Source organism: Stigmatopora argus, chromosome 6 (genome assembly GCF_051989625.1).
Source record: "Stigmatopora argus isolate UIUO_Sarg chromosome 6, RoL_Sarg_1.0, whole genome shotgun sequence".
Lineage (NCBI taxonomy): Eukaryota > Metazoa > Chordata > Actinopteri > Syngnathiformes > Syngnathidae > Stigmatopora > Stigmatopora argus.
This window is the reverse complement of record NC_135392.1, coordinates 11,444,853-11,470,000: the sequence shown is the minus strand read 5'-3', so window position 1 is coordinate 11,470,000 and position 25,148 is coordinate 11,444,853. Positions and strand designations below refer to the sequence as shown.

At 40.0% G+C, this 25,148-nt stretch overlaps 3 protein-coding genes across 12 annotated transcripts in view; 2 read left to right on the top strand and 1 right to left on the bottom strand.

Moving 5' to 3' along the window:
- LOC144075597 (E3 ubiquitin-protein ligase Itchy-like) overlaps positions 1-1,611 on the top strand; it is a 9,739-nt gene extending 8,128 nt beyond the window's left edge. For all 9 annotated transcript variants that reach the window (XM_077602838.1, XM_077602842.1, XM_077602837.1 and 6 more), the window contains 3 exons: positions 39-135; positions 235-307; positions 389-1,611. In XM_077602838.1, the coding sequence (XP_077458964.1) occupies positions 39-135; positions 235-307; positions 389-488 (270 nt within the window). In that variant the 3' untranslated portion in view covers positions 489-1,611. The remainder of the gene's footprint in view (positions 1-38; positions 136-234; positions 308-388) is intronic.
- An 868-nt stretch (positions 1,612-2,479) lies between these two features.
- On the bottom strand, positions 2,480-5,811 carry LOC144076065 (keratin, type I cytoskeletal 18-like). Of its 2 annotated transcripts, none has more exons than XM_077603624.1 (7): positions 5,263-5,811; positions 4,129-4,211; positions 3,746-3,902; positions 3,430-3,594; positions 3,216-3,341; positions 2,870-3,125; positions 2,480-2,657 (listed from the first exon to the last, which is right to left on the bottom strand). In XM_077603624.1, exons 1-6 carry the CDS (start codon positions 5,704-5,706, stop codon positions 2,901-2,903), a joined length of 1,200 nt encoding a protein of 399 aa, XP_077459750.1. In that variant the 5' UTR covers positions 5,707-5,811; the 3' UTR covers positions 2,480-2,657; positions 2,870-2,900. The 2 variants fall into 2 exon arrangements, with proteins under 2 accessions (XP_077459750.1, XP_077459749.1); XM_077603623.1 differs by having other exon boundaries at positions 2,905-3,125; positions 5,263-5,807.
- A 4,174-nt stretch (positions 5,812-9,985) lies between these two features.
- LOC144075578 (keratin, type II cytoskeletal 8-like) lies at positions 9,986-15,075 on the top strand. Its single transcript, XM_077602774.1, has 10 exons — positions 9,986-10,083; positions 10,172-10,675; positions 11,865-12,073; positions 12,637-12,697; positions 12,818-12,913; positions 12,999-13,163; positions 14,025-14,150; positions 14,381-14,601; positions 14,684-14,724; positions 14,813-15,075. Exons 1-10 carry the CDS (start codon positions 10,081-10,083, stop codon positions 15,073-15,075), a joined length of 1,689 nt encoding a protein of 562 aa, XP_077458900.1. The 5' UTR covers positions 9,986-10,080.
- The last annotated feature ends 10,073 nt before the right edge of the window (positions 15,076-25,148 follow it).

Below are 25,148 nucleotides of genomic sequence, written 5' to 3'. Positions count from 1 at the left end.
GGATCCGATCTGACCAGTTGGGATTTACATGTTTGCAGTTTGCAAAGGAGATGGACAACGAAAAGAGGATGCGACTACTGCAGTTCGTCACCGGAACGTGTCGTCTTCCTGTGGGAGGCTTTGCTGACCTCATGGGTACTTGAATGGCTCCTCCTTTGTCATAACGTGCTGTTTTAATGCTTTTAATGCACATTTTCACTTTTATTTGATGTCTTTTCAAATGTATAAATGTAGGAAGCAACGGCCCCCAGAAATTCTGCATCGAAAAAGTGGGCAAAGAAAACTGGCTTCCGCGAAGCCACACATGGTAGTTCCCCTTTTACTTCCTCAAAGAAAATGTTCTTTATTTTCTTCTTTATTGTGATTTTTTTTTTTCATTCTGTTCTAGCTTCAATCGTCTGGACTTGCCTCCCTACAAGAGCTACGAGCAGTTAAAGGAGAAACTCATGTTTGCCATCGAGGAGACGGAAGGCTTCGGGCAGGAGTAACTATGACACTATGCTCCCCTTTTTACACCCCGCCCCATCCCCTCTGTAAATCACGTCAACCGTATGCAATGGCAGGCAAATCCAGATCATCATGCCCGCCCGCGTTTGATCAAAAGTCAAAACTTCTGATGACTATGCACTCAGATTTTATGATGGTTTAATGACTAATTTCCTGTTCCATCTCGAGTGTTCTGACTTGGAAATGTAGCACAGGATGTTGTTTTTGTCAACATTTTTTTTCCAGCGTCACTTTCCTCGCCTTGTTCGATGTAGTTTGCACACTTAACCGCGTGATTGTCCCCAAAAGAGCTTTTATTTTTTTAAAGTGTAATAGTTTTGTAGCTTTACTTACAGTCATTTCGGATTACTTTACCAGATCAGTTTAATTGTAATGCTTATTTCACTAACTGACGGAGTTGGAGGGCCAGAAAAAGAAAATAGGACTACGATAATCAAGTGGGAAGACTAATGGCATACGTTGTAATACCGAGAGAGAGAAAAAAAGCATACATGTTAATATTAAGAGATAAAACTATATTAAATGATATTTTGAGAAAAGAAGTCATGGTTTTTAGAGAAACGTCATAATATTATGAGTATGTGTGATACTACGAGATTGAAGCCGTAATGGTACAATAGTCTCACGTTGTAATATAAACAGAAAAAAATCATGACATTATTGAAGTTAGTTTTTGTGGGATGTTTTTTCTTTCTTTCTTTTTCTTTTTTTAAACAGTCTGTGCTATTTATTCATTTTAACGGTGGTTCAGTGCTCCACAACGTACACAACATATTTAGCTAAGTCATAGTGTTAAGACGAATGAATTTATTCTCATAATTTGAGACTTTTTCTCTTAGTACTTCTATTGTTTAGACATCATTCTCGCAGTCCTATTTTTGTTAGGCCCTAATACTCCGGAAAGGTTGCCGGCCTAATGTCAGTGGTTTGCTTCTGATTTCTTCGGACCAAACTTTCACCAAAAAGGGACAATTTCAATGGACTGGACTGCAAAGGGTCCTTTTGTAATCTGTGTGTGGATAGCAAATTGTTAAGAAAAATGCTACTTATAAAGTGGAAACAATCACGCGTAATTTGACCTGTAAATAAATATCTTCTTCCCTAGTGCGTGAGCTTGATATATAGTCTGGCTTCTAAAAAACATCTTAACGTGACACCATGAAACTTGAGGTAAGATTGTTGACTCTTTCACATAAAAGTGATATATAGACAGACAGCCTTGACAGTGAAACACCAGAGGTGAACATGCTTTGAAATAAGAACAAGTGAAAAGAACAAACTACAGAGACCTTATTTTTCTACTAAGATGAAGGCAATGTCATTTTTTTGCATGCACGTTAAAAAAAGTGAAGGCAAACAATTCTTATATTGGACCCCTATATTGAGTAGTAAGTGAAAGAAAAGTAGAGGAACCCCTAAAGTACAAGAGAAGACAAACTTGCTGAAATAAAAAGAGGAAAGCCGTTTAGCTATCGACAAAAGTGAAAAGGAGCATGTGAAGTCGTGTTCTATCAACATTGGTGAGTGTACCTTCCTACAAACATCAATAATAATCATTACAAGTATGGTGAATGACCCATCTGAATATAGTTGTAGTAATGGTTAAGGAATGTTCTATTTTCACTGATATAGTAGTAATATCTCACAATAGGTTTCTGTTTATAGAGTTAGTTAATACATCTTTTAGACCTCGTGATTCCTTACAGAACCTGCGGGCAATGAATTGAGGGTGCATAACTTAAAAAGGGGAGAGGAGAGGAGCGCACGGGGAGGGGCTTTAGCAGGACACCTACATCGTCGGTGGTCCGGCCTGGCTTTCCAGCTGGCTGTTCAAGTTGAGGCAGCAGCCACCATGGAAGTGGTGTGTGTGTGTGTGTGTGTGTGTGTGTGTGTGTGTGTGTGTGTGTGTGTGTGTGTGTGAGTGTGTGTGTGTGCGTGTAGAAAGCATTTTATTAAAAAAAACACCAAAAAGGATGCTTAACAAATATTTTTTATTATTTTTCACTTTATTCCCATGGAAGCAATCATGCCATGTTCTGGGATTGTATTTCTTAATTAAGCATTATTTAGTTTGCTTGTTTACTTGGACATCCCTGGACGCTCTTTCACAGGAACGGTTGCTGACATCTTATTGAAGGGCATCTTGGAGCCTACGCACAATGTAAATTCAGAAGGTAGACATTTATATGCCAATGATTGAAACTCTTTCAACATTTTTTTCATATAACAATTTCCGATTATATTACCGTTTACAATTAATGTCTTACATTTTTCCAATTATATTACTGTTTACATTAATATTTCGCATTCTAAATTCATTGTACTGCACAATAACATTTTTGTGTGTGTTATTTATTTTTACCTTTTATTTCAATTTGATTTCAGTATCACTCTTACTTGAAATCGCCACCATCCAGCAGGCGCTTGTAGGTTTCGATCTCAGCTTCCAGTTTCACCTTGAGGTTGAGCAGAGCTTCATACTCTTGTGTCTGGTTTTGGATATTTGCACGCAAGTTTCCAAGCTCCTCCTCCAGATGAACGATGATAGCATTATACTTCTCCATTTCCATGTTGTTACGTTGCTCCGTGTTGCGTAGTGTGTCTTCTAGCGATGCTTTCTAATAATTCATCATAGAAGAGCAATTATATATTTGGGAGGAGGATTTTGGTGTTATTGTAATGGGTACAAATAGAGAAGACATGCTCACTAAGCTCTGTTGAGATGCAAGCTCGATTTCTAAAGTCTGTATTTGTCTGGATAAGTCACTCCGTTCCATTTGAGAACCTTGGAGTGCCTCTGTGTTCTGTGATACTTGAGCCTGGACTTCAGCCGTCTAACGTTGAGAGAAGGAAGGATATCACGCTTACACTGCAGTACTGCAGTTACTTTGGTCATGATGACCCTTCACGGCACTATCAAACCTGGTTTTCGTGCCACCGTTTGAGATCCTCAGCATTCTTGACTGCGATCTTCTCGTAGTTACCCCTCATGTCCTCCATGATCTGCGACAAGTCTTGGCCTTTGGGGGCGTCGACATCTACTTGTACTCCGGACTGGGAGATCTGATTCCTCAGCTCCCTCACTTCCTGCATCATAACATTTTTTGAATACAAAAAGAACAAACTTGAAGTAAATGTATCTGTTCTGTTTCAAACGGGATGTAATTATATGTGAACCATTCAAGGATTACTTTGAATGCCAAATACGGCAGCAATTGTTCTTGTGCTGCACACTCACATTCTCGTGGTTTTTCTTGAGGAATTCTAGCTCCTCCCTCACGGCTTCTATCTCGCTTTCAATGTTCATCCTGCTCATGTTGGTCTCATCAATGACTCTCTTTAGCCCAGCAATGTCAGCCTCAACAGACTGGCGTATCGCCAGTTCCGTGTCAAACCTGTATAAACCGACACTTGGTTACAAACATTTGCTACATGTTATGTGGCAAAGTCTTGCTGTCCAACAAAAAACAAATACTATCTATTTTGGATAAAAACAAAAGGGTGGTATTGTTTAGTCTTGCCTTGGCAAGGCCAAATACCTTGTGATAAGAATCCCAGATTTGCCAGATTTTTTTATAACCTCAACTAAATACAAAAGACCATGGAGAGAAAACAACATACTTGACTTTGAAGTCATCTGCAGCCAGACGGGAGTTGTCAATCTGGAGTACCAGACGAGCATTTTCCGATATCTTGTCAAAGATCTATAGAAAAATAAAAAAATATGACACATTTGTAAGTTAATTTTCCAGTAAGAGTGTGTTTTTTCAGTCAGATTAGTTTTTTTCTTTCATTATCCATCATGTGGTTGACTTTTCATGTTATAGACAAAAATCAGTTGATGTCATCTGGATCTCTGCATCTGTCTAAACCCCCAAGAGTCAGATTACACAGAACGGGGGGAGAAAAAAAAGAAGAATGATCCACTGGAACCGTTTTGCTCTCTGAAAAATAGTTTTGTCAAGAGCAAATCTACCATTCATCGAATGTGTTTACGCGAGTATAAAAGCCTAAATTCTTTGTGGGTGGGAGTGAATTTCTTTTAAAATCATTGGCATCCTGTCTGGCAGGAAAGGGAAAACAGACAGGCCTTTATGAGTAACTTTATGTGAAAATATTTTTGGCATTTGGAGAAATATGTGACATTTGACTCAACTGAGTGGAATTGATTGTTATGCAAGGAGTCCGTCCACTCACGCCCAGAGTATACATCGGCACGCACACACTCATTCTGTCAGGACAAGATCCTTTGTGTATGTGTTTTCTACACATCTGTTTCCCATTGGGGCCCACGGACATGGGGGGAGTGGTGTAGAATGTCAATTGCAAGCAGCACCATTTGGAGAACTTTTATATGTGGAAGTTTTTACCCTCATGCTGGTGACTCATCAAGGGAAGTTGTGGGCAACTTGAAGCACAGAACGATGGGGGATGGTCAGGGCTGGGCAACCACACCCTTTATTCTTATGCAAAAAATATTACCAACAGAAGAAATTGTGATTTTTTTTCTTAACATTTGTATTGTCAAGGAAATGTTGTGTTTATTCTCAATTGGCCAGGAAGGGAAAAATACTACTTTTTTGTGTCGTTATTTCCCATACGCTTAATGAGACATATACTTTGAGAACCTCAAATTTGTTTTAAGTTGATGGACCAAGAGATGATTTTGCAAATCAACAAAATATGCTGATGTTATTATGTAATGGTATAAATTAAAAAAAAAAACACATCAAGCGGACTGCTCTTTAGGCCTACCTGATTACGAAGGTCTTCAATGATGGTCTCATATTTGCTGTAGTCTCTCATATCAGGCCCTCCGGTCTTCAACGCCTCCCTGATCTTCATTTCCAGCTCCCCGTTGGCCTTCTCCAGGTTCCTCACCGTTTCAAGGTAGCTGGCCAAGCGGTCGTTGAGGTTCTGCATGGCGCCCTTCTCGTTGCCAGTAATGCCAGCTCCCATGCCACCGCCGGCTGCCATGGATATACCCATACCACCACCCATACCACCACCCATACCGCCACCCATACCACCACCCATACCACTGCCCAGTTTGTGCGGGGCCGAACGCATGAAGGATACGGTGGAGGAGGAGATGCGAGTGTCCTGGCCTCCAGCACCACCATAAGTGCTGGCAGCACGGTAGCGAGGTGTCATGTGGGATGCAGAAATCTGCTGAATGTTGGATCTTCTGTAGCTCATGGTGAAGAGGTTTTCTGCGTTACAGAGAATAATTTGAGAAGTTGTGGCTTACTGCTGGTCGGCGTCAGAAGAGAAGATGGTAGTGGGAAGTGGGGAACTTATACTCCTCCTTCCTCTCTCCCTCCATCTCAGTTGGCCTTTTTAGACCCAACCCACTTCAACATCGCCCCATTTTTCGTTTCCTGCTTTCACTCCCTCTTTGCCCGCAAGTTTCCTTTTTCAAAGTAGTGTTTCTTGAGTCGTCATGGAAACGTGCAAAGCACATTATCTATAACAAACCCTGCGTGACCAATGCAAATCAGCTTGGCGGAGTGATAGAGTGCAGTGGGCGAATGAGGGAAGTGTAAAGTTCCATTATGTTTAACAGAAACATGGAGGAACTTGGCAAAAGCAACTAAATCCTTTTGGTGTGCCTATAATAGGAATGATGTCTTTGATTCATTGTAGCCTCCAAGTTTGGTCTGAAAGGCACAGAAATAAAACTATGGGTTTATGGGCAACACAAGCACGTATAATAAAAAAGAAAAACAAGAAGAATGTCATGAAATAACTGCAATATAATTTTTGACTAGAAAATGTGTCAGGACAATCCAACTAAGTCGGTAGTAACCACATCCACAGATATAATCACACGTCAACTCATACAATAAGTTAACAATGACAACAATGACTGTTCCCACATTCACAAAGATAATCCAAAGGATACTCAAGCTTTTGAGATCCCCCTGAGGTTTTGGAAAAGGTGAGATGCACAAAGACAGTGCGTTAGCTGATACCCTGCTCATAATACAATCAAAAACAAAACATGGGTAAAGGACAGCTCTGTTGAACAATCACATTGTATTTGATGGTCCGTACATATCAGGTCTTCTATTGATATAACAACTAAATAAGATCTAGCTTCACAGCACATTTGATTGTGCGTGATGACCTCTTAGAAACAACAGCTGACATCAACAGGATCAAAATGTCTATATATGGATTATATGTATTTAAATAAGTGCAAAGGGCAAAATTCGTACAAAGCAAAGTACAGACAATAATGATTTTAAACAAATTCCTTCAGCTGTAGAATGATATTTGAGAGGACTGAGCTCTTGCCTTAGAAAATCATTAGCTGTTTGCTGATTTGATTGTGTTTTATTGCTGTATATTTGTATTATCATTGGGTCCTCCCATTAAAAGCTGATGACACCCTCAAAGAAAATCAATTCAAGGCCTTCACTTGTACTTTAAACACTGCAGCTGTTCAAAATCAACTAAGTCAAAAGAACTATTCTCATTTCAAAACTGTCCAGATTTCACAATCACTCCATAGTTAGCGAAAAAAAAATAAAGAGTGGAAAATTACGCTTGCGAAGAGGACAGCAAGACATGAAGAGGAACTATTAACTGAATCTGCATGACTCAAACCACATGACTGTGGTGCGACTGTAAGTATTTGTATTGAAGAAAAAAACGCTGACAACATTGCGCTTCACCATCACAACCCCCCAAACAAACAAATCGCAGTCTGTTCAAGTCCTGCCCTGATATTCCACTATAAAAGAGATGAAGAATAGCCGCAGGAACTGTCTAACTATTCACGAAGCAACATTCTGCGGCCTTCATTAAAACGGGGTGTTCAAAGAAGGGGGTTCTTGATAAGCTTCAGCTGCAATTTAGAAATTTAGAATTTACCTTGCCTGGATGTGACTTTTTATATTTTTATCTTACTTATTTATGTTTTTACTGGGAAAACGCACTTTGTGGAGTAGCACCACCAATTCCTTAATACGCAGCTGTGTATAATGACAATAAAGGCTTTTGATTTGATTTGATTTGAAGAATGGCAATTTTTCCGAAGTCAGTTGGGATGCATGCATTTTACGTATGTAGGCAAATTATTACATATTTAAGCCAGAATGTTAAGTAAATTTGAAGTAGGTTTCATGCATCTTTAGGCAGTGGTGAGGGACCAAACATCAACAACAACGCGATTGTTAGAATTTATTTTTCTATTCACAGACAATTCACTTGAATAATTGTAACAGCCAGATCTGACATGTATACAGCATAATTTCCAATAGTAGAATACCTTTGTGCATAGTGTGAGGAAACTCAAGCTTTGTCTTACTCTTTAAAATCTTTGAGGCCTGGGCAATAAACATATGAGCTAATTTTTAGTTACTCTTCCATAAAGAGTGTAACTTTGGACAGTAGATGGGAGAGACCTTTAATTGGTTGTTTTAAGGCAGGGGTGGACAACTCTGGTCCTGGAGAGCCCCTATCCAGTTTGTTTTCCACATCTCCCTCCTCTACCACACCTGAATCAAATGAACAACTCATCAGTAAGCTTTCCAGAAGCTTCATACCAATCACGATTAATTGATTCAGGTGTGTTGGTGGAGGGAGACATGGAAAACAGACTGGATAGGGGCTATCGAGGACCGGACTTGGCCACCCCTTCCCTATCCAGTCTGTTTTCCACGTGTCCCTCCACCAACACACCTGAATCAATTAATCGTGATTGGTATGAAGCTTCTGGGCAGCTGGCTAATGAGTTAATTATTTGATTCTGATGTAGTAGAGGAGGGAGATATGGAAAACAGACTGGATAGGGGTTCTCAAGGACCGGACTTGGCCACACCTGTGTTAAGGTGTGCTCTTAATTTTGTTTTTATTTTGAAGGTGAACTGTCTTTTCCTTGAACTGCGGATTGCCATGCGGCCCCCCTGCGAGTGGGCATTGCCTATCAATTTGTTTGTTCAATAAAGCCTCACCACTTTGAGGGCAGCCGTTGACCGTCTTGGGCAGTCCATGGCTGTATGAGGAAAAGAGCTGAATGTCTGCTTAGTATTTATTGTTTATTTCCCCCCATGTTTTCAATCTGCTAACAGGTTGCCAGCCAATCGCAAGGCACAAGGATTTAACTTGGTTGAATTCAAATAAAACTAACCCAACCCAGCCAAAATACACATGGTTGAGTTTAGGCAAAGCCACGTTATGTCTCTGTGCTGCAGACCAATACGCCTGGAGTGCACTTCCGGTTTTGACGTGATAATAGTGCCATCTGCTGTTATATAATGGCTTACAGTATACAGTATAATAATAGTTTATATAGATGATGTTTAATTAAATACAGTTTTACCTGTACTTGAGTAAATTTTGGACATTGCTACGTTCACTTGAGTAATATTAATTTGAAGTAATTCTATTGTTACTTTTTGGCTATTCTTTCCACTACCCAACCCCATCCAATGTTTACATTTGAACACTGCATCCGTAAAATCGTAAATCCCTTGTTAAACAAGTGCACTTTGCAGATAGTTAACTTAACATTTTAAATGGACTGCCTCATCATACCCTACAGAAACAAGGAGGTCACAAATACTTGTGACTGTAATAAAATGTATGCCATACACTATTATGTTGCCGATATCAACTTGAAGTAGACATGTTCAACTTTTAATTGCCTTCATCCTCTTGATATATGACATGTATGTGTGTCTTTCAACACATTCCTCCCTTGGTGTGTCACTTTGCAGCCTCATATACACCAGAATGCCACTGTCCTTTTAATAGACTTATGATAGGACATATTGCCTTCTTATCCTTATTAGAGATCTTTTATTTATTTATTTTTACTCTGACTTAAGCACTGAGAAGTACTTATCCCAGAAAGCCTTGAAGTCTTGTAACACAACTGGATGATCAATATCTTTCATGGGTAATCTGAAAGCTGTTTAAGACTAAAGCTGGGACACAAAAAAGGAACTTTATTTGCTCTGCACCTGGCTGATAAAGAAGGAATTATCATGCCTCTGTGTTGTTGATTCTAGCACTGGTAAACTGAGCACATAAATCATGCTTTTTTGTCTTTGTCTCTTGGTGTTGATATGACGTGAGAAAAAAATTACTCAAAGGATAAAAATATGTTTGTCACATTTTCGAGACATGCAGTCTTGGGCCAAAAATGTCTGGAGAACGTCTCACAGGGAAGAGACAATTTAACTTTGCATTATGTCATGCCTATGAGAAGGGAGGAAACATGGAGGAGGTGAAAATTTGATTTGCTCTTTCATTATACCCAAGGTCTGATTTTATGCTCTGTGTGCAAATATTAACAGGATACTGCAATGACAAAGCTGATAGTCTTCATGTAAAAATAAACAAAGGAGTTTAAAGTAACGTATAAATTATGGATAAACCTAATGCCGTAGGATTTGTGTGGTTTGTAGTACAGACCAATATGTGACTTTCAATATGACATTAATGTATTCTCTTGCACAATTTCAAGGCTGTAAATGTCCAACAAGATGTGTTTTTTTTTCCCTTGACAACACACCCATCTCCACACCCCATGTCATATTCCTGTGTTCGTGACAATGACCAATGGTAAGCCAGAAGTGACCCTCCCCTATTCAGATAAATAGCACCAAATGCCAGGGTTGGTCCATCTGCCTGATTCTCAAATCCTCAGCAGAGTCTCAAAGACTCCTCTCACCCCACCTCGCTGCTAAAGAATCCTGAGACCATGTCTGCCAGAGCTGTGAAGACCACCACCTTCTCTACCCTGTCCACATCCAGGGGTCCAACTCATGGCTTCAGCAGCCGCTCCTTCTCCGGTTACGGCGGCCGAGGTGTGGGTGCCGCCAGGCAGAGCTGCGTTGTCCGTGGCTCCTACGGTGGGGTGGGTAGCAGTGGTGCCGCCATTGGGGTTGGGGGCTTCAAGGTTGTCGGTGGCTATGTTGCTGGGGGGTCAGCTCAAAGAGCGGGAGGGTTAGAGTATGGCTATGTAGGCTTTGGTGGGGGCATGGGAGGTGGTCTGGCCCAAGAAGTGGTGGCTCCCATCACAGAGGTGACTGTGAACAAGAGCCTGCTGGCCCCCTTGAACCTGGACTTTGACCCCACCATCCAGGCAGTCCGCATCCAGGAGAAGGAGGAGATCAAAACCCTCAACAACCGTTTTGCTTCCTTTATTGACAAGGTCAGTCAATTTTGCTAAGAATCTCATTGCTTCATTATAAAGCTTGAAAAACAGCATCTTCTATCTTGCTTGCATTTTTCATTGATTGGATGAAATGCTTGTCATTTTTGGCTGAAAGCTGTACATGGTTATAATTGGTTGCCCCAGAAATTGCTGAGAAAACTGTGTGTTCATATATTGGCCACTTTGGACTAGCCTCAGATTTATATTTTATACTATGTTATATTTTTACTGAAAGAAAGCCTGTTAAAATCCATAACTTATCTGCATGGGACTTTGGTTCAAAGCAGGTGAAAAATGTAATGGTTTACACCCCAAAATTTAGAGCAGATATGCACACTTACTGTGAATTGCAAATATCTCATAAGTCAAGCCGACCTTTTTTGATACTAAATGTACCTTAGAAAAAATTATATTTAAAAAAAAAAGACTGATAAACACAAATTCATTTCCTAGAGAAACCTGTGAATCAATCATACAAACCCTTTATCTCAAAAAAGCTGCCCCTTCCTCTATATTGTGAAACTTCACCCAGATGCCTCTTATGTTTGCCCAAGACCCCAACCAGGGTGCGTACACTGAATAGAGATGTTGTATAGGGGCAAAAGTGTATCAGAATTGGGAAATACCATCGTAGTAGAGTATTGAAAGATGTATTGTGGCTTCAGTTTGGGTAATAATTGACATGACAGAATGTGGTGATGTCAGAGTCATTTTTCTTTCATTCCTTTCATTGTCCAGCCACACAGTCAAAGCGATTCATTTAGTTTCTCCTATCTCTTCTTCACCCATTCTGATTCTCTGGTCACATTCCATAGTTTACTCATACATGCTCAGTCATTTTCTCCACGAATGCATGAATCATTTGTGGTAAAGAATACCCACTGAAAAATGATCGATCAAACAACCATTCAAACCTAGACCCATACTCAATTTGAAATAGCCAATTAGCCTACCAATCATGATTTTCAAAATCGTGCTTTCACCATCCATGCATGTTTTTTTTCCTCCCAAGGTAATTGGAGTAACCAGAGAAAACCTGTGCAGGGATGTAGAGAAGCATGATTTTGAAATTCATGCTTGTTAGGCTATGTTTTATCTCAGAACTGTGAAACAGATGTGCTCCCAATTAGTCTATGAGGCCGCCTTTCTAAAAATATTGTTATTTAATAATGGTCTTATCCTGTAGGTACGCTTTCTGGAACAACAGAACAAAATGCTTGAGACCAAATGGAAGCTCCTGCAGGAGCAAGCCCCAGCATGCTCCAACATTGATGCCATGTATGAAGCCTACATCGCCAACCTGCGCAAGCAACTGGACTGTTTGGGCCATGAAAAGATCAAACTGGATTCTGAACTGCATCACATGTCAGGTCTGGTTGAGGACTTCAAGACCAAGTGAGATGATGTTGCTATTTCAATGAAATACCGTTTCTCTGCTATAGATGCAATTCATAATACAACGGCAGTGTCACACACGCACTAAAGAAGCCATACATAATAGTAGATTTTTTTTCCCTTCTTCTTTTTCAATTAAAATACCATTCACATTTTACGGATAATGACCAATTTCTTTGGAAATATAAATCATTTTGTTAATCCTAATTGACGGAAAACAGGGAATGTATACTTATTTAAACATAGATGCCGCCTAGTGGTGTAGAGGTTCACTTGCCTGACTTTGGTGCGGCCATGCACGGGCTCAATTCCCACTGGTGGCGTATGATTGTGAGCGTGGATGGTCGTTTGTCTCTCTATGTACCCTACGACTGACTGGCGACCAGTCTAGGGTGTAGTCTGCTCCGGCAACCCCCGCAACCCTTTCGAGGATGGGTGGTATGAAAGATGAATGAATAAATATACATTGACTACTTATTAGTATATGTAAGATAAATATGATTATGACACATTCTTTGTTTAATACTGTGTTTGCATTTGACTTTATTTTATTCATTTTTTAGGTATGAAGATGAGATCAACAAGCGCAATGAATGCGAGAACAACTTTGTCCTCTTGAAGAAGGTGTGTTGATATCTTTTGTCCATTTTTTTTACATTTCTGTCGCACTAATTCATGTTTTCCAACTCAAAGGCTATTCACAGTTATATAGTGTACTGAACAATTTACTCTGTTGCAATGTAGGACACCGATGCTGCATACTTGATCAAAGCAGAATTGGAGGCCAAACTTGATGGATTATCTGATGAGCTTGATTTCCTGAGGCAGATTTTTGATGCTGTAACAAAATTACATTCTTTAGTCACTTATATCTAAAGTACAGGGAGCATCTGTATTTAAATCTCACATTTGTGTCCCCATGCAGGAAATCGCTGAGCTACAAAGCCAGATCAAGGACATATCAGTCATCGTGGAGATGGACAACAGCCGTAAACTCGACTTGGATGCCATTGTTGCTGAAGCGCGTGCCCAGTATGAAGACATTGCTAATCGTAGCAGAGCTGAGGCTGAATCATGGTACAAGAACAAGGTAGTCTTAAACATTCATTTTTTTCTGGACCGCTTATCCTCACAAGCGTCTCGGGGGTACTAAAACCTATTCCAGCCAACTTTGGGCAGTAGGCAGTGGTCCCCAAAACTATTCCAGAAAGGGCCGCAGTGGGTGCAGGTTTTCGTTCCAACCGGTAAGAGAAAACCTTTCCACCAATCTGGTACTCTAGAAGTGCAATCAGTGGATTGCAGTCAGGTGCTTCTTTTTCAGCAGAAACCTCATTGGTTAAACTGTTTGTGTTGGATCGGTTGGAACAAAAACCTGCACCCACAGCGGCCCTCCAGGACCGGTTTGGAGACCTCTGCCCTAAATGGTTAGCAGCCAATTGCAGGGCATAATGAGAGAAACTGGCATTCACACTCACACTCATACCTAAAAGCAAATAAATAAATACAAAATTAATGTCGAATTAGATATAAAAATAAACAATTTTAAAATAACTTTGGTCTGTAATATCTAGCTTATTTGGACGGGCTAACAATGTATTTCTGAATACATAGATAAAGGTTATTATTAAATTCCAAAGTTCTTAACACTCTTACTCCTTAATATATCAGTGATGCTTTATCAGGGGCATGATACTGTAGACTCAAGGTTTGGTGATAATTTTTTCCTGGTTACTCCAAACCAATTAATTTTTTTATTGGCATTTCGGGGCATGACGGGGCATAGCAGTGCTAGTGTAGTGGTTCATCTATTTATTTTCCCATTGTACCTTGTAGTCTGTGAGTAAATCAGTTTTTCATCACAAAGGCATTTTTCCCACTATACTAAGTCATACAATGTAGCCAAGTCAACTTGACCAACCCACAAATATTGTATTTTCATATGTCCGCCCAGTATGCCGAGATGCAGCAGTCCGCTGGTAAATGCGGCGAAGACCTGAAGTTAACCAAGACAGAGATCGCTGACATGAACCGCAGAATAATGAGGCTACAGGCCGAAATCGACATGGTTAAAGCACAGGTGAGGCTCAAATCGCTAATGGTTAGTTTTTACCACCTCCTGCATATGACTCATCTTAGTCTCCAGAAATCATGTGATTTTCAACAGTAATTATGGAAAACATGTAATATACCCAATCTTCCATTTAGTCCATGCATTCATTTTGAGTTTTTGGAAAATCCTGCTCATGACTCACTCTTAGAAACAGAGGTAATAAAAAAAACCCTAAATAATCACTATTCTATTATTAGAGAGCTAATCTGGAGGCTCAAATTGCTGAAGTTGAGGAGCGCGGTGAGCTGGCAGTGAAGGATGCCAAACTCCGTATAAGAGATCTGGAGGAGGCTCTTCAGAGGGCCAAGCGGGACATGGCCCTGCAGGTCCGCCAATACCAGGAACTGATGAATGTGAAGCTTGCACTGGACATTGAAATCGCCACATACAGGAAACTTCTGGAAGGGGAGGAAGACAGGTGTGATGTTGGAGTGTCATACTTTTTTCCTTCAACTTTGTCTCTGTTATGTTTCTTAATTAATGTGCCTGTGTCTCTTAAGGTTGGTCGCTGGGATCAACATCAATGTGTCCAAGATAAGCAGTATGTATTCCATTATTCTAAAGTGTGATAAACCATAAATATCCATGTGCATACAAGTTAAAAAAAACAATTATTTTTTAATTGACAGCTGTAAAATACAATGCATGTAGCCTGGACAGCGCTCGTACCCTGTCCTACGTCAGCAACTCATTTGGCACTGTCAAGACAAACGGCGATTCCGTGTCTGCCCCGGAGACAGCGGAGGGAAACAGCGCCACCACCACTGCAGTAGCTACAACAGAAACTGTGGGGAGCACCAGTGAAGAGAAGAAGGAGGAGGAGGTGCCCGCTGCCACCGAGGCCGCTACTACTGTTGAAGAGCAAGTGGAGGCTGAAGCTGTGGCTGAATAATCTCCATTCACCTGATTACAATTGAATCTGACAAGAAAAATCACACCATTATTAAAAGTTCATAAGGAGTCGGCTGTTTCTATTTGTCGTGGATCTTAGATGAACAAATGGGAAACTAAAACATTACTGCTTATTGTAACGTTAGTCAGCCAAGATCAGTTCCGTCATATAGGCAATACATGTGTCAAGCCACTAGAAGGAGCTGTACCATAGGTTTTTCTTAAGTCAAGAAATCAAGCCGCCACGTACCAAGGAACTTGCGGAAGACAAGGAATTAAGCGCACAGTCACACGTTCAGCTCTTGAGCTATATTAACGCAAAGTATGAGGATTGCGTGCAGATGATCAATTTTCTATTAGACAGGTCTTATCACGCTTTTCAGATAAAAACATTGAGCCACTGCAAATTGTTGCATGTGCCAGGCACCAGGTTGCCCAAACTGTTCAGACAGTTCAAGAAATATATCTTACCTGTGGTATTAAACCCCATGACAATGAAGAAATCATGTCAATAATTATTGTGAGAAATAATTAAGATGTTCACATAAATATCATTAATAGATTAATCTCTGCATCAGAACGTTAGTTTTTACTAGTCGATTTACGTTTCTACCCTCACTTATGGTCACAAGCTGTCAGTCGTGACTAAAAGAATAAGATCCCAGATAAAAGTGGCAGAAATTAGTTTCCTTCATATCCAGGAGGGGCTCGGATTACAGTGTGGGCACTTTCTTTTACATATAACAATTTTGATAATCAATCTGACATGTATAACCTTTTGAATCTATTTGATTCCCAGAGTGCATGAAAGCTCAACACAAGAAATCCTGAGCCCAGATTCAGACATAAAATTCAGAAGTGTGAGGCACACGTGCTGATCATGTGTCTACCATACTGCCCTATTCTTGTATACAGTCATATATAATAATATATGCAGTAAATAATAATAGTGGTGTAGGTTACGTTGATAAAGGAATTGCAATTTCAGCAAAGTAGTCATGGAATATGCTGCATGTTTTTTTAAAACAGGCCCAAGAAGGAATGCATGAACTCATGTAGCACTGAAGAAATAAAAAAACAGGTTGTAACAGGCATACTCTGAGGTAGTGACACACCCAACCTCTTGTGAAGTAGAAAAGGCAGAGCTTTTATTCTTTATTGTAATTTTGCACCGCTGTGACGGCTGACTAATAGCCAGATAAACTCAGTTTATATTCATTCAAGATTCGAGTTCACCATCAATTCAATAGTGTGAAAACATCCAGTATGTAAATCAAATGTTGAAAAGTCATGACAAGTGACTTGAAATATTAGGACGCAGAAATAATACAGTACAAATGTTGACCTTCATCTGCACCTCAAGTGTGGAAAGTCAATTTACGAACGTGTTTAGAAATACGTAATACAGTACAAATGTTGATATGCATCTGCGCCTTCAGTGTGGAAAGTGCATTTACGAACGTGTTTTATAAAAGTTAGCCGGTGCAAATAAAGATTTTTCTTTTATGTAGGTAAATGAATCAAAGTAAACAGATTTGCTTCTCCAGTGTAAGTTATGTTGGCTTTGGTCATAATATTATGACTCCATAGAGCTTAGCATACAACATTTATGCACAGCTTTGGAAAAAGACCAACTAGACTACTTTCAAAAAGGGCATTTTCAACACATTATCTTCCAGCTCTGATATAAGGACATGTAATTAATAATGACCATGGGCACATTTAGATTTGAACTTTTAAGCTGAAGCGAGAACCGTAGTGTGTGGGCGTCAAATGCAATATATTTAATCGTTAAGCTATCATTAAACGTTAAAATAATTGAGGTTTTGAATTTTGGCAGGTGCACTGATGCCTAGAAATTTTCCCTTGCAGTTGCTGGCACACACCTACTTTCAGCAAATTACTTGCGTGCTCAAGTTTTCATTGGTAGATTATATGGTCATACCACTGACTTGACATTATGTCTAATTAACCCATCAATCATTTAGTTGTCTCATCTCATCTCATTTTCTGAACCGCTTTATACTCATAAGGGTTATGACATTTATTCATGTTTCATTATTTTTTAGTTTTTTTATTATGTACCTTTCTTTGCACTATTGTAGTGACAGTAATCGTAATGGTAGTTACTGAAATCCTGTGTGCTAGTTTGACATTATGTTATGGTATGTCCTGTGTAGTATATTTAAATTTGACTCCCCAAACTATCCGAGCACCACAAAGGTTCGAGCCTTAATGACATTTTCACTTATCTTTGCAGATTTTGAGTGCCTGCAGATAATGTTGTAAAACTGCACTGCACAAATTAGACTCATCGGGGCTTTCGCAGCCAAAAATATTGTACAATTATTGGATCACGCAACACGGTGAGTGCTCATCTCATCTCATTTTCTTAACCGCTCTATCCTCATTAGGGTCATGGGGGGGCGCTGGAGCCAATCCCGGCTGTCTCCAGGCCAGAGGCGGGGGGCATCCTGAATCGATGGCCAATCCATCGCAGGGCACAAGTAGACGGACAACCATGCACACTCACACCCATACCTAAGGGCAATTTATAGTGTCCAATCAGCCTACCAAGCACGTTTTTTGGAATGTGGGAGGAGAACCGAAGTACCCGGAGGAAACCCACGCTGGCCCGGGGAGAACATGCAAACTCCACACAGGTGGACCCACCTGGACTTGAACCCAGGGCTCCAGAGCTGTGAGGCTGACACACACATTCATTATTGAATTTACCCACCATGCTGATAATAGATCTAGCATGGAGTCATTCAAACCAAGATGTGTATACCCAGCTTTGACATATATGATGGCACTTTTCTCAATTTTTCAAATATTTGACGCTGCTGTTGCTCCAAGAAAACTTTCCATGCACCCAAACCAAGGGATGACTGGCTCAAATAGATCTGGAATATTATTTGCAGAAAACCCGACTGTGCATGCTTGCACTGATGGCACGCCTGGTTCGTACTACTCTTTGAGGCCATGATAATTGGATCCTAGTTACACAGCCAAAAACTTGCATAATATTGAGTATTTGCTGGCGCATGCTGTACGATCACTTTGGTCTGTTTGAATCAAGACTTGCCAGCTGCACCTCCCTCAGCCATTTAAAGCATTTAAATCCACCCTTTACAGGCTTTTTAAAAATTCAAGGACATTCAAGGATGATCATGAGTTATTTGTCCCTGATGCGGATTGACAAGTAGTTAAGTGCCTGCAGGGCATCTAAGCAGAACTGCTACCGGCACCTAAAGCTTTTCCCTGTGAACTGGACCTGTTTGGCTTTTAGTTATGCATCCAAACTATGATCTGTAAGTGGAGTCACCCCACCCAAGTACCATGCTTTGTTAAGGATGGGTGTGAAGTTTTGAATGCCAGTTGCTATCCAAGAGTTGTGCTGCAGGGCATTTCATAATGAAGGCAATCAAATCATTAGACCCGAAGATATGAATTGCAAAGCTGCAAGTTTGCATAACCATTTTTTTTAACTGAGCTCAAATCATTGTTATTTTAAATGCGTTTCATTTACTGCATTAAGATGGGAGTTTTTTTCCCCCCTCATGACAAACATTACTACATACACCTGTGGTTGGTTGCTTCATGGTGTCGTTGGAACTCTTGCTTGGGACAGTCATTGCTGAAAAACACAGTATCACAAAACCTGTTTTAGCATAATCCACAGAGGCTTAATCTTTCATGTGACACACAGAGATGAAGAGCATGCTACAAAACTTGATCAGTGTGTAAATCACAAAGGCAGGAACATTTAAGGTATTCACTTTCTTGTAACCTTCTCCTCGGAATGTGTGTGAACACAACTGTCTGTTGCCACTAATGATGATGGAAGGCTAGTAAATAGTATGCCTAAAGTTCTATTCAGTACTATGTTTAGTCAAGGGAATAAGCTGCTGTATCGATCCTTACTGCATTGTTTGCTTTGTAATCTATGGAAAGATGACAAAAGTACATACATTTGTGTTTTGCATATACAGTTTGGAAAAGGATATTAAATTATGGGAGTTTGTAGAGACTTAAAAGAGGAGAGGGGATCTTGACAGACCATGGGGAATCCTTAAACTGCATGAAGAGAAATCAGACCTGGCTAGAAAGTATAAAATAAAAGGTTTTATGACTGTTCTTAACTGTCCATAAGATTACTTTAGTGCAGAGGGCCTTTATTCTTTTGCCTGAGTTGCCTAAGACAAAAATGGCATGTGACGGAAACCCTTAAACTGTGGTTAACCAAAGCACATGATTAGGGGAAAAACATAGCTGCCTTCAACATTAAGTATAGCAAAGTGTCACTATTTTTTTAGCAGAGTAGGAAAAAACAATATCAATGCGAATATGATAAGGCCCATCTTGAAATAGAGGGATAACCTATGGCAGGGGTGGCAAACAAGTTTTACATTTTAAACTGTGAGAGTCAAAGAGCCACAGAGTATATACAAAATATGATAAGAAGCAAAGAGCAACCCCTTGCCTGTGGCATACTGTATTCTTCAAGCCATGCTGCCTATTGCAAACAGCCTCCATGATTTTGCCTCCAAGAAAAAAGCAAAAATACAGGCTGTTTTGGCTTATTACTATTACTTTTGTACATCTGAACAGAGTATTCATGTGGGAGTTCCCACCGAAAGACTATTAGGGAACAGATGCCTCTCTACAAGGGACATTAACTGTCATTTTCTAAGCCATAAACATGTTACCATTTGTAGTTGGGGTGTGGCTCCAACTTGGAGCTTTTCCACAACCATTCTGGCAAGTGGTGCCCTAAGCCTCTTCACAAAAACTGATAAAGTTTGCTCGGACACGACACAAAATGACAAACAGAAAATTCCAGTTGCAGTGGATTCAATGCCCAGGAAATGACATGATTAAACGACAAATGAGTATAACCACAGGCAACAAATCAAATAAAATCACCTACTTTTTTAGCAAAGGGCGCATTCTGAACAAACACAATGCACAGCCTGGTTTTGCTTTCTTTGTCGTTCATATACTTTTAAGATTCAAAGCACATAGAATGGACGAAGAGCATTTAATTGCAGGTCTTGTTGTTTCTTGTCATTGGACTTTGTAGTCTGCAAATAACCTTAAGATTTTAAAACAAAGGGGATTAGAATGATGGAAAGGAGATGGGTGGAAGTTTGACCTGCAAGAACAGCGTAAACCTACAACAAAACTAATGAACTGGAACGGGGCCACATTTGCTCACAGGGAAAAACTATTATTGTGAGGCCAGAAATATTCACTCAATGGCTCTTTATTTCTTTCAAAAGTCCCCACGCATCTTGCTTGAAATGAAAACCAGTACTGTATCATCTGCAAATTTCCTTTCACAATTATCATACCAGTTTTCTGTAAAAACCAGGCATTCAAACAAAGTACAAAAAACATCAGCAGAGTGCGCTACTGCGTAACTGGACAACTTTCATTATCAGTAGAGCAATGTTTTTTGCCCCCACCCCACACACCTGGCCCCACACACAAACTAATTTACACAATAGCCAGATTTGACACTATGTATTGCAATTCCATGTAGGTTTTGCGGCCATTTCCTTTTCCCAATGTCTCGATATCCTGCTTTCTGACTGCAGGTCAAGTTAATTATATACATACTACTATCAAAATGACACTCATAAGGGTTGGGCCTGATTGGGTGTGGTAAGCGGATGAAAAGTATTCAATTTACTCGCACTTGTTCAAACATGCCAGTCTCGTGTTATGCACAAACCTCTCCAGTTTCATCTTTTAGTTTTCTTTTGTAGTTTTCTTTTTATATTTATCATTATATTATATTGATAGTATTGTTTACTCTTGTTTTGGGGGCCATTGACACATCCATTTTCTGCTTGTCTGAAAATTACATTTGGAATTTTTAAGGAGATCGTTGTTTAGTGACAAATCAGTGGTTGCTAGGCACAACTGCAATAACAGATGAAAGATGGGCAGACGAGGATTTAGTCACTATCATTTGTCATTCTTGCATGCAGGTGTTGTTTCACACGAACTGTGAACAGAAACATGAGTAACATTTCTGCTGACTCTAAACAATCAATACCAAATTCTTGACTTTAAGATTAATTTTTACATATAAATAACCTTACATGTGAAGAATTATAACATGTCTGTGCACAAATCATCACACATGCAGATAAATAATACTGGTTGCAATGCCAAACAGGTTTAAGTGTTGACTGAGCAGCATTACGCGGACACACCCTCTGCTGGCAGCCTCGTAAAGTCTCAGTTTTCAGTTGAGTGAAACACAGCTATGTCTGCAAGTAACCACTCCTACCCATTCTGGTTATGGATGTGGACATTGCGACAGGAGCATGAATTCTGCATTGAGCCTTTAACAGTCACTGAAAGGCAAGCGATAGTTACAAGGGCCTGACAGATGAGTTGGGTGGTGTCCGGAGGTAATGCTTGCATTGCTGATTGAACAGAAGAAACTTGCTTCAACAAGTTGTCAGCATGTTATTATGAGTGGTTACTGTGAAGTCCGTAGGGACGGGTCCATAGTCACAAGATGACAAGAGGAATTTGTTGGAATTTCAAATAAGATTTGGCCACACATTTTTTTAAAAATCACCTTATTGTATGACTCCCCAACCCTCACAATATACCCGATTGACAAAAAGTAGAAAAGAAATACGACAGCTAACATAAGAAAAGGGGGCCCCACCCAAATTTTGGTAAAACAGTTGCACTGGGCGCCAGTTGGAGGCTCTTTCCCTTCGAAGATATTTTTTTGCAAGAAAGAGTTGGCATGTATAATACTGAGAATGATATAATATAATATAAGTTAGCGCGGCGGCCTCACAGCTCTGGGGTCCTAGGTTCAAATCCAGGTCATGTCCATCTGTGTGGAGTTTGCGTATTCTCCCTGGGCCTGCGTGGGTTTCTTCCGGGTGCTCTGGTTTCCTCCCACATTCCAAAAACATGCATGGTAGGCTGATTGGACACTCTAAATTGCCCCTAAGTATAGGTGTGAGTGTTCATTGTTGTCTGTCTCATTGTGCCCTGCAATTGGCTGGCCACCGATTCAGGGTGTTCCCCGCCTCTGGCCCGTAGACAGCTGGGATTGGATCCAGCACCCCCCGCGACCCTAATGAGGATAAAGCGGCTCAGAAAATGAGATGAGATATAATATAATATGTGAAACAGACTATGAGAATGAAAGAGTAAGTGACAGTATATACACCGAAATTAACATGATTATTGCCTAATCACAGAAAATGTATGATGTCAACATATGTAGGCGTTTTCCATTGTTTCATATGAAAAGATGGTTACTATTTTTTTTTAGGCTAGACACTTCTCAAGATCTTGTCTGGTGAAAAGTGAGTCATCCAGTTTAACCAGAGCATGTGCCAGCGTTCCCATGCCTGCTTTCTTGTCCAATTACCAGACATTGTGTGTGTGTGTGTGTGTGTGTGTGTGTGTGTGTGTGTGTGTGTGTGAGTGTGTGTGTGTGTGTGTGTGTGTGTGTGTGTGTGTGTGTGTGTGTGGGTGGGTGTGGGTGAGCGCATGCAAGGTAGGGCGGATGGAGTGAGTATGTGCTAATGTGAGTAGTGTGGGAGGAGTAGATGCATTGACAAGGTGTTAAAGTCCATTCCTGCAAGCACAGTTGATGGGATTGCGTTAGCATGCAAGTTCTGTCGACTTGTCAACTCTCCAAGATGTGTGAAAATTTGTTCGCATAGCAACTCAGCAATGTAGCCCAGCTACATGGTTGGAGCGCTTTAGTGTGAGAGACTTTAATTCCACTCTCGTTAATGTTAACGATTGTTCACATTCATGGTTAACCACATTCTCTGTTCTTGGCCCACACAAGCTTGTTCCACACATGGCATGCAGCTCTTGGTTGTAAGGGTGTGTCTCTCTTACAGGTGGTGAAACGGTAAAGTTTAGATTACTATCCAAACCAACAACACTCCCTCGGTGACACTCCCACATCAGGATCCTGGCACAGGTATTAAGGTGTGTGTATGTGAGCCCACTCAGACCTTGTTATGAGTCATATGTTCAACGGAATGATAAAATTTCAAAAAGAGGCAAAGTTGACTTGCTTGACGCAAACATGCAAAGAAAAAAAATCAACGAGAGCCTACCTTTGCAACGTTACAAATCAACAAGACATTGGTTATGAATAGATAAGGCAAACACACAAAAGTATACCGTATCGCCCCTTTAAATGTAGTATCATTTGTTAACATATGTGCAAAAATATTGGGTTTTAGACATCATTGAATTTGTAGATCTTCTGTTTTATGATTCCCATACATGCAATGTACCAGTTTAACCAGTCCCACTCTGCAGAAACAAAACGAAATATTTGACATTTTTTGTTTTGTCTTTGGTATCTTTGTAAATATCAAAAACCGGACCTGATGCAAACGGAAATGGTAGCGTAGTCATTCAAAGTAAGCAAGGATTTACTCCTCTAAAAGAGCATGCAACGCGAATATGGTGGCAAAAATGATCAGCAAAAGCAGTCTTGTCATTCACAATGCCGTTGAATAAAGCACGTTTGTAGTATACTGCTGTGATAAGTAATCCCTTACAATCACAAACGAGGTTTCTCGTCAAGTCTGCTCACCAAATATTTGACTTCACACTACCAAGAAAAAAATATAAATTGTCACAAGACATGATAGGCTGGAGCTGCTCTGTCGTTTTTGTCACTAATGGCCAGCAGGAAAGCATGAACCTGTCATTTTTATGAATTCTCAATATCAGGCTGTTTGCTGTGAATGTAAAAAAGCAGTGTGGATGTCATTTGGCTTTTCAGTGAGCTGATTACTAGAGCTCTGGTATAAAAAAGTGAGAGTATCGGTAGTAAAAGATCAGAAGAGTCATACTCATGGAATTGCTGTTGCCGTTCTAATACAATAAATAACATTCCAGACAAAAATATAGAAAAATAAAGGTTTCTAGGCCCATAGTTAGCTACTGCTTGGGTGTACTTGGGCAAGGCCCTTTGGTGCAGCATTGTTTGTAAACCACTTTAATTCGGAAACTCTTTTTTTGGGTGTAATCTGGCCCTTTGTGTGGTATGCAAAGCAAAATTTACTGCAGAATGAGAGTTGACTTTATCTGTAATCTGTATAAAAAATGAGAAGATGGAGAAAAAAAAGGTTTTCCTAACTTTTGATTTCAGCAAATAGTCTAATTGGAATGGAACTATGGTTTATTACTCTTTCTTTTAGAAGCTGCCAACTTCTTAAAATGCATTTAGGCAAACTGTTATTGTCAAAAAGTTAGTCCAGCATGTGCAACAATATGCTTTAAATTGAGGATAGAAGCGCAAAACTTGATAATGACAGATGTGTATAGGTGTCTATGCATTGGAGTAGTGTCTCGTGTTGTAAGGATGACCAAACTTTCAGTAATGTGCTTACCTAGTAACACCGCTGTGCACAACAGTGCTAGGAAAAAGCCAAGACACAATGTGCAATTAGAGAAAGATTTAAAAAAAACTTAAGATAGCATGAACTTCTGGTTGATCTCCCTTTGGTTTGAAAATTTCCCTCTGTTTAAATGAGTTAGTATTTATGTAAATGCCGGTCTATATACAATATGAATTATTATTATTTTTTAATAAATGAGATTAAGTATGAGGAACCTGCTAAACAACACTTCCAAGGAATGTTCACACCCACTTTACACCTGCTGTAATGGAAAAAAACTTTTTATTGTCATCATACCTGCCTTAGTTTTGTCTGGATATATTATAAACCTATCACAACCCATGAGATGCATGTATTTTATTTTTGTGCATGCAGATTCAGGGTGGACATCAGTTAGAAATTGCATTACATTCATTTCATTTGATCATTTAAAAGACATACAAAGACGTACGTACTTGGTGTTTGCTTCTTGACACACATTCATTCAAGGTTTGGAAACCATAAAGCACATGTGTCAAAGTGGCGGCCCAGGGGTCAAATCTGGCCCGCTGCATCATTTTGTGTGGCCCAGGAAAGTAAATCATGAGTGCCGACTTCCTGTTTTAGGATCAAATTAAAATGAAGAGTATAGATGTATATTAAATTTCCTGAA

What these genes read in the sequence shown, in the direction of transcription:
- LOC144075578 (XM_077602774.1), top strand. An exon ending in ACTTTGTCCTCTTGAAGAAG is followed by an intron (nt 12,698 to 12,817) that starts GTGTGTTGATAT and finishes GTTGCAATGTAG; the next exon opens with GACACCGATGCTGCATACTT. An exon ending in TCGACATGGTTAAAGCACAG is followed by an intron (nt 14,151 to 14,380) that starts GTGAGGCTCAAA and finishes TTCTATTATTAG; the next exon opens with AGAGCTAATCTGGAGGCTCA.
- LOC144076065 (XM_077603623.1), bottom strand. Translation starts at nt 5,706, where the DNA reads ATGAGCTACAGAAGATCCAACATTCAGCAGATTTCTGCATCCCACATG. An exon ending in GCAGATGACTTCAAAGTCAA is followed by an intron (nt 3,903 to 4,128) that starts GTATGTTGTTTT and finishes CGGTTTATACAG; the next exon opens with GTTTGACACGGAACTGGCGA. An exon ending in TCAAGAAAAACCACGAGAAT is followed by an intron (nt 3,595 to 3,745) that starts GTGAGTGTGCAG and finishes GTTATGATGCAG; the next exon opens with GAAGTGAGGGAGCTGAGGAA.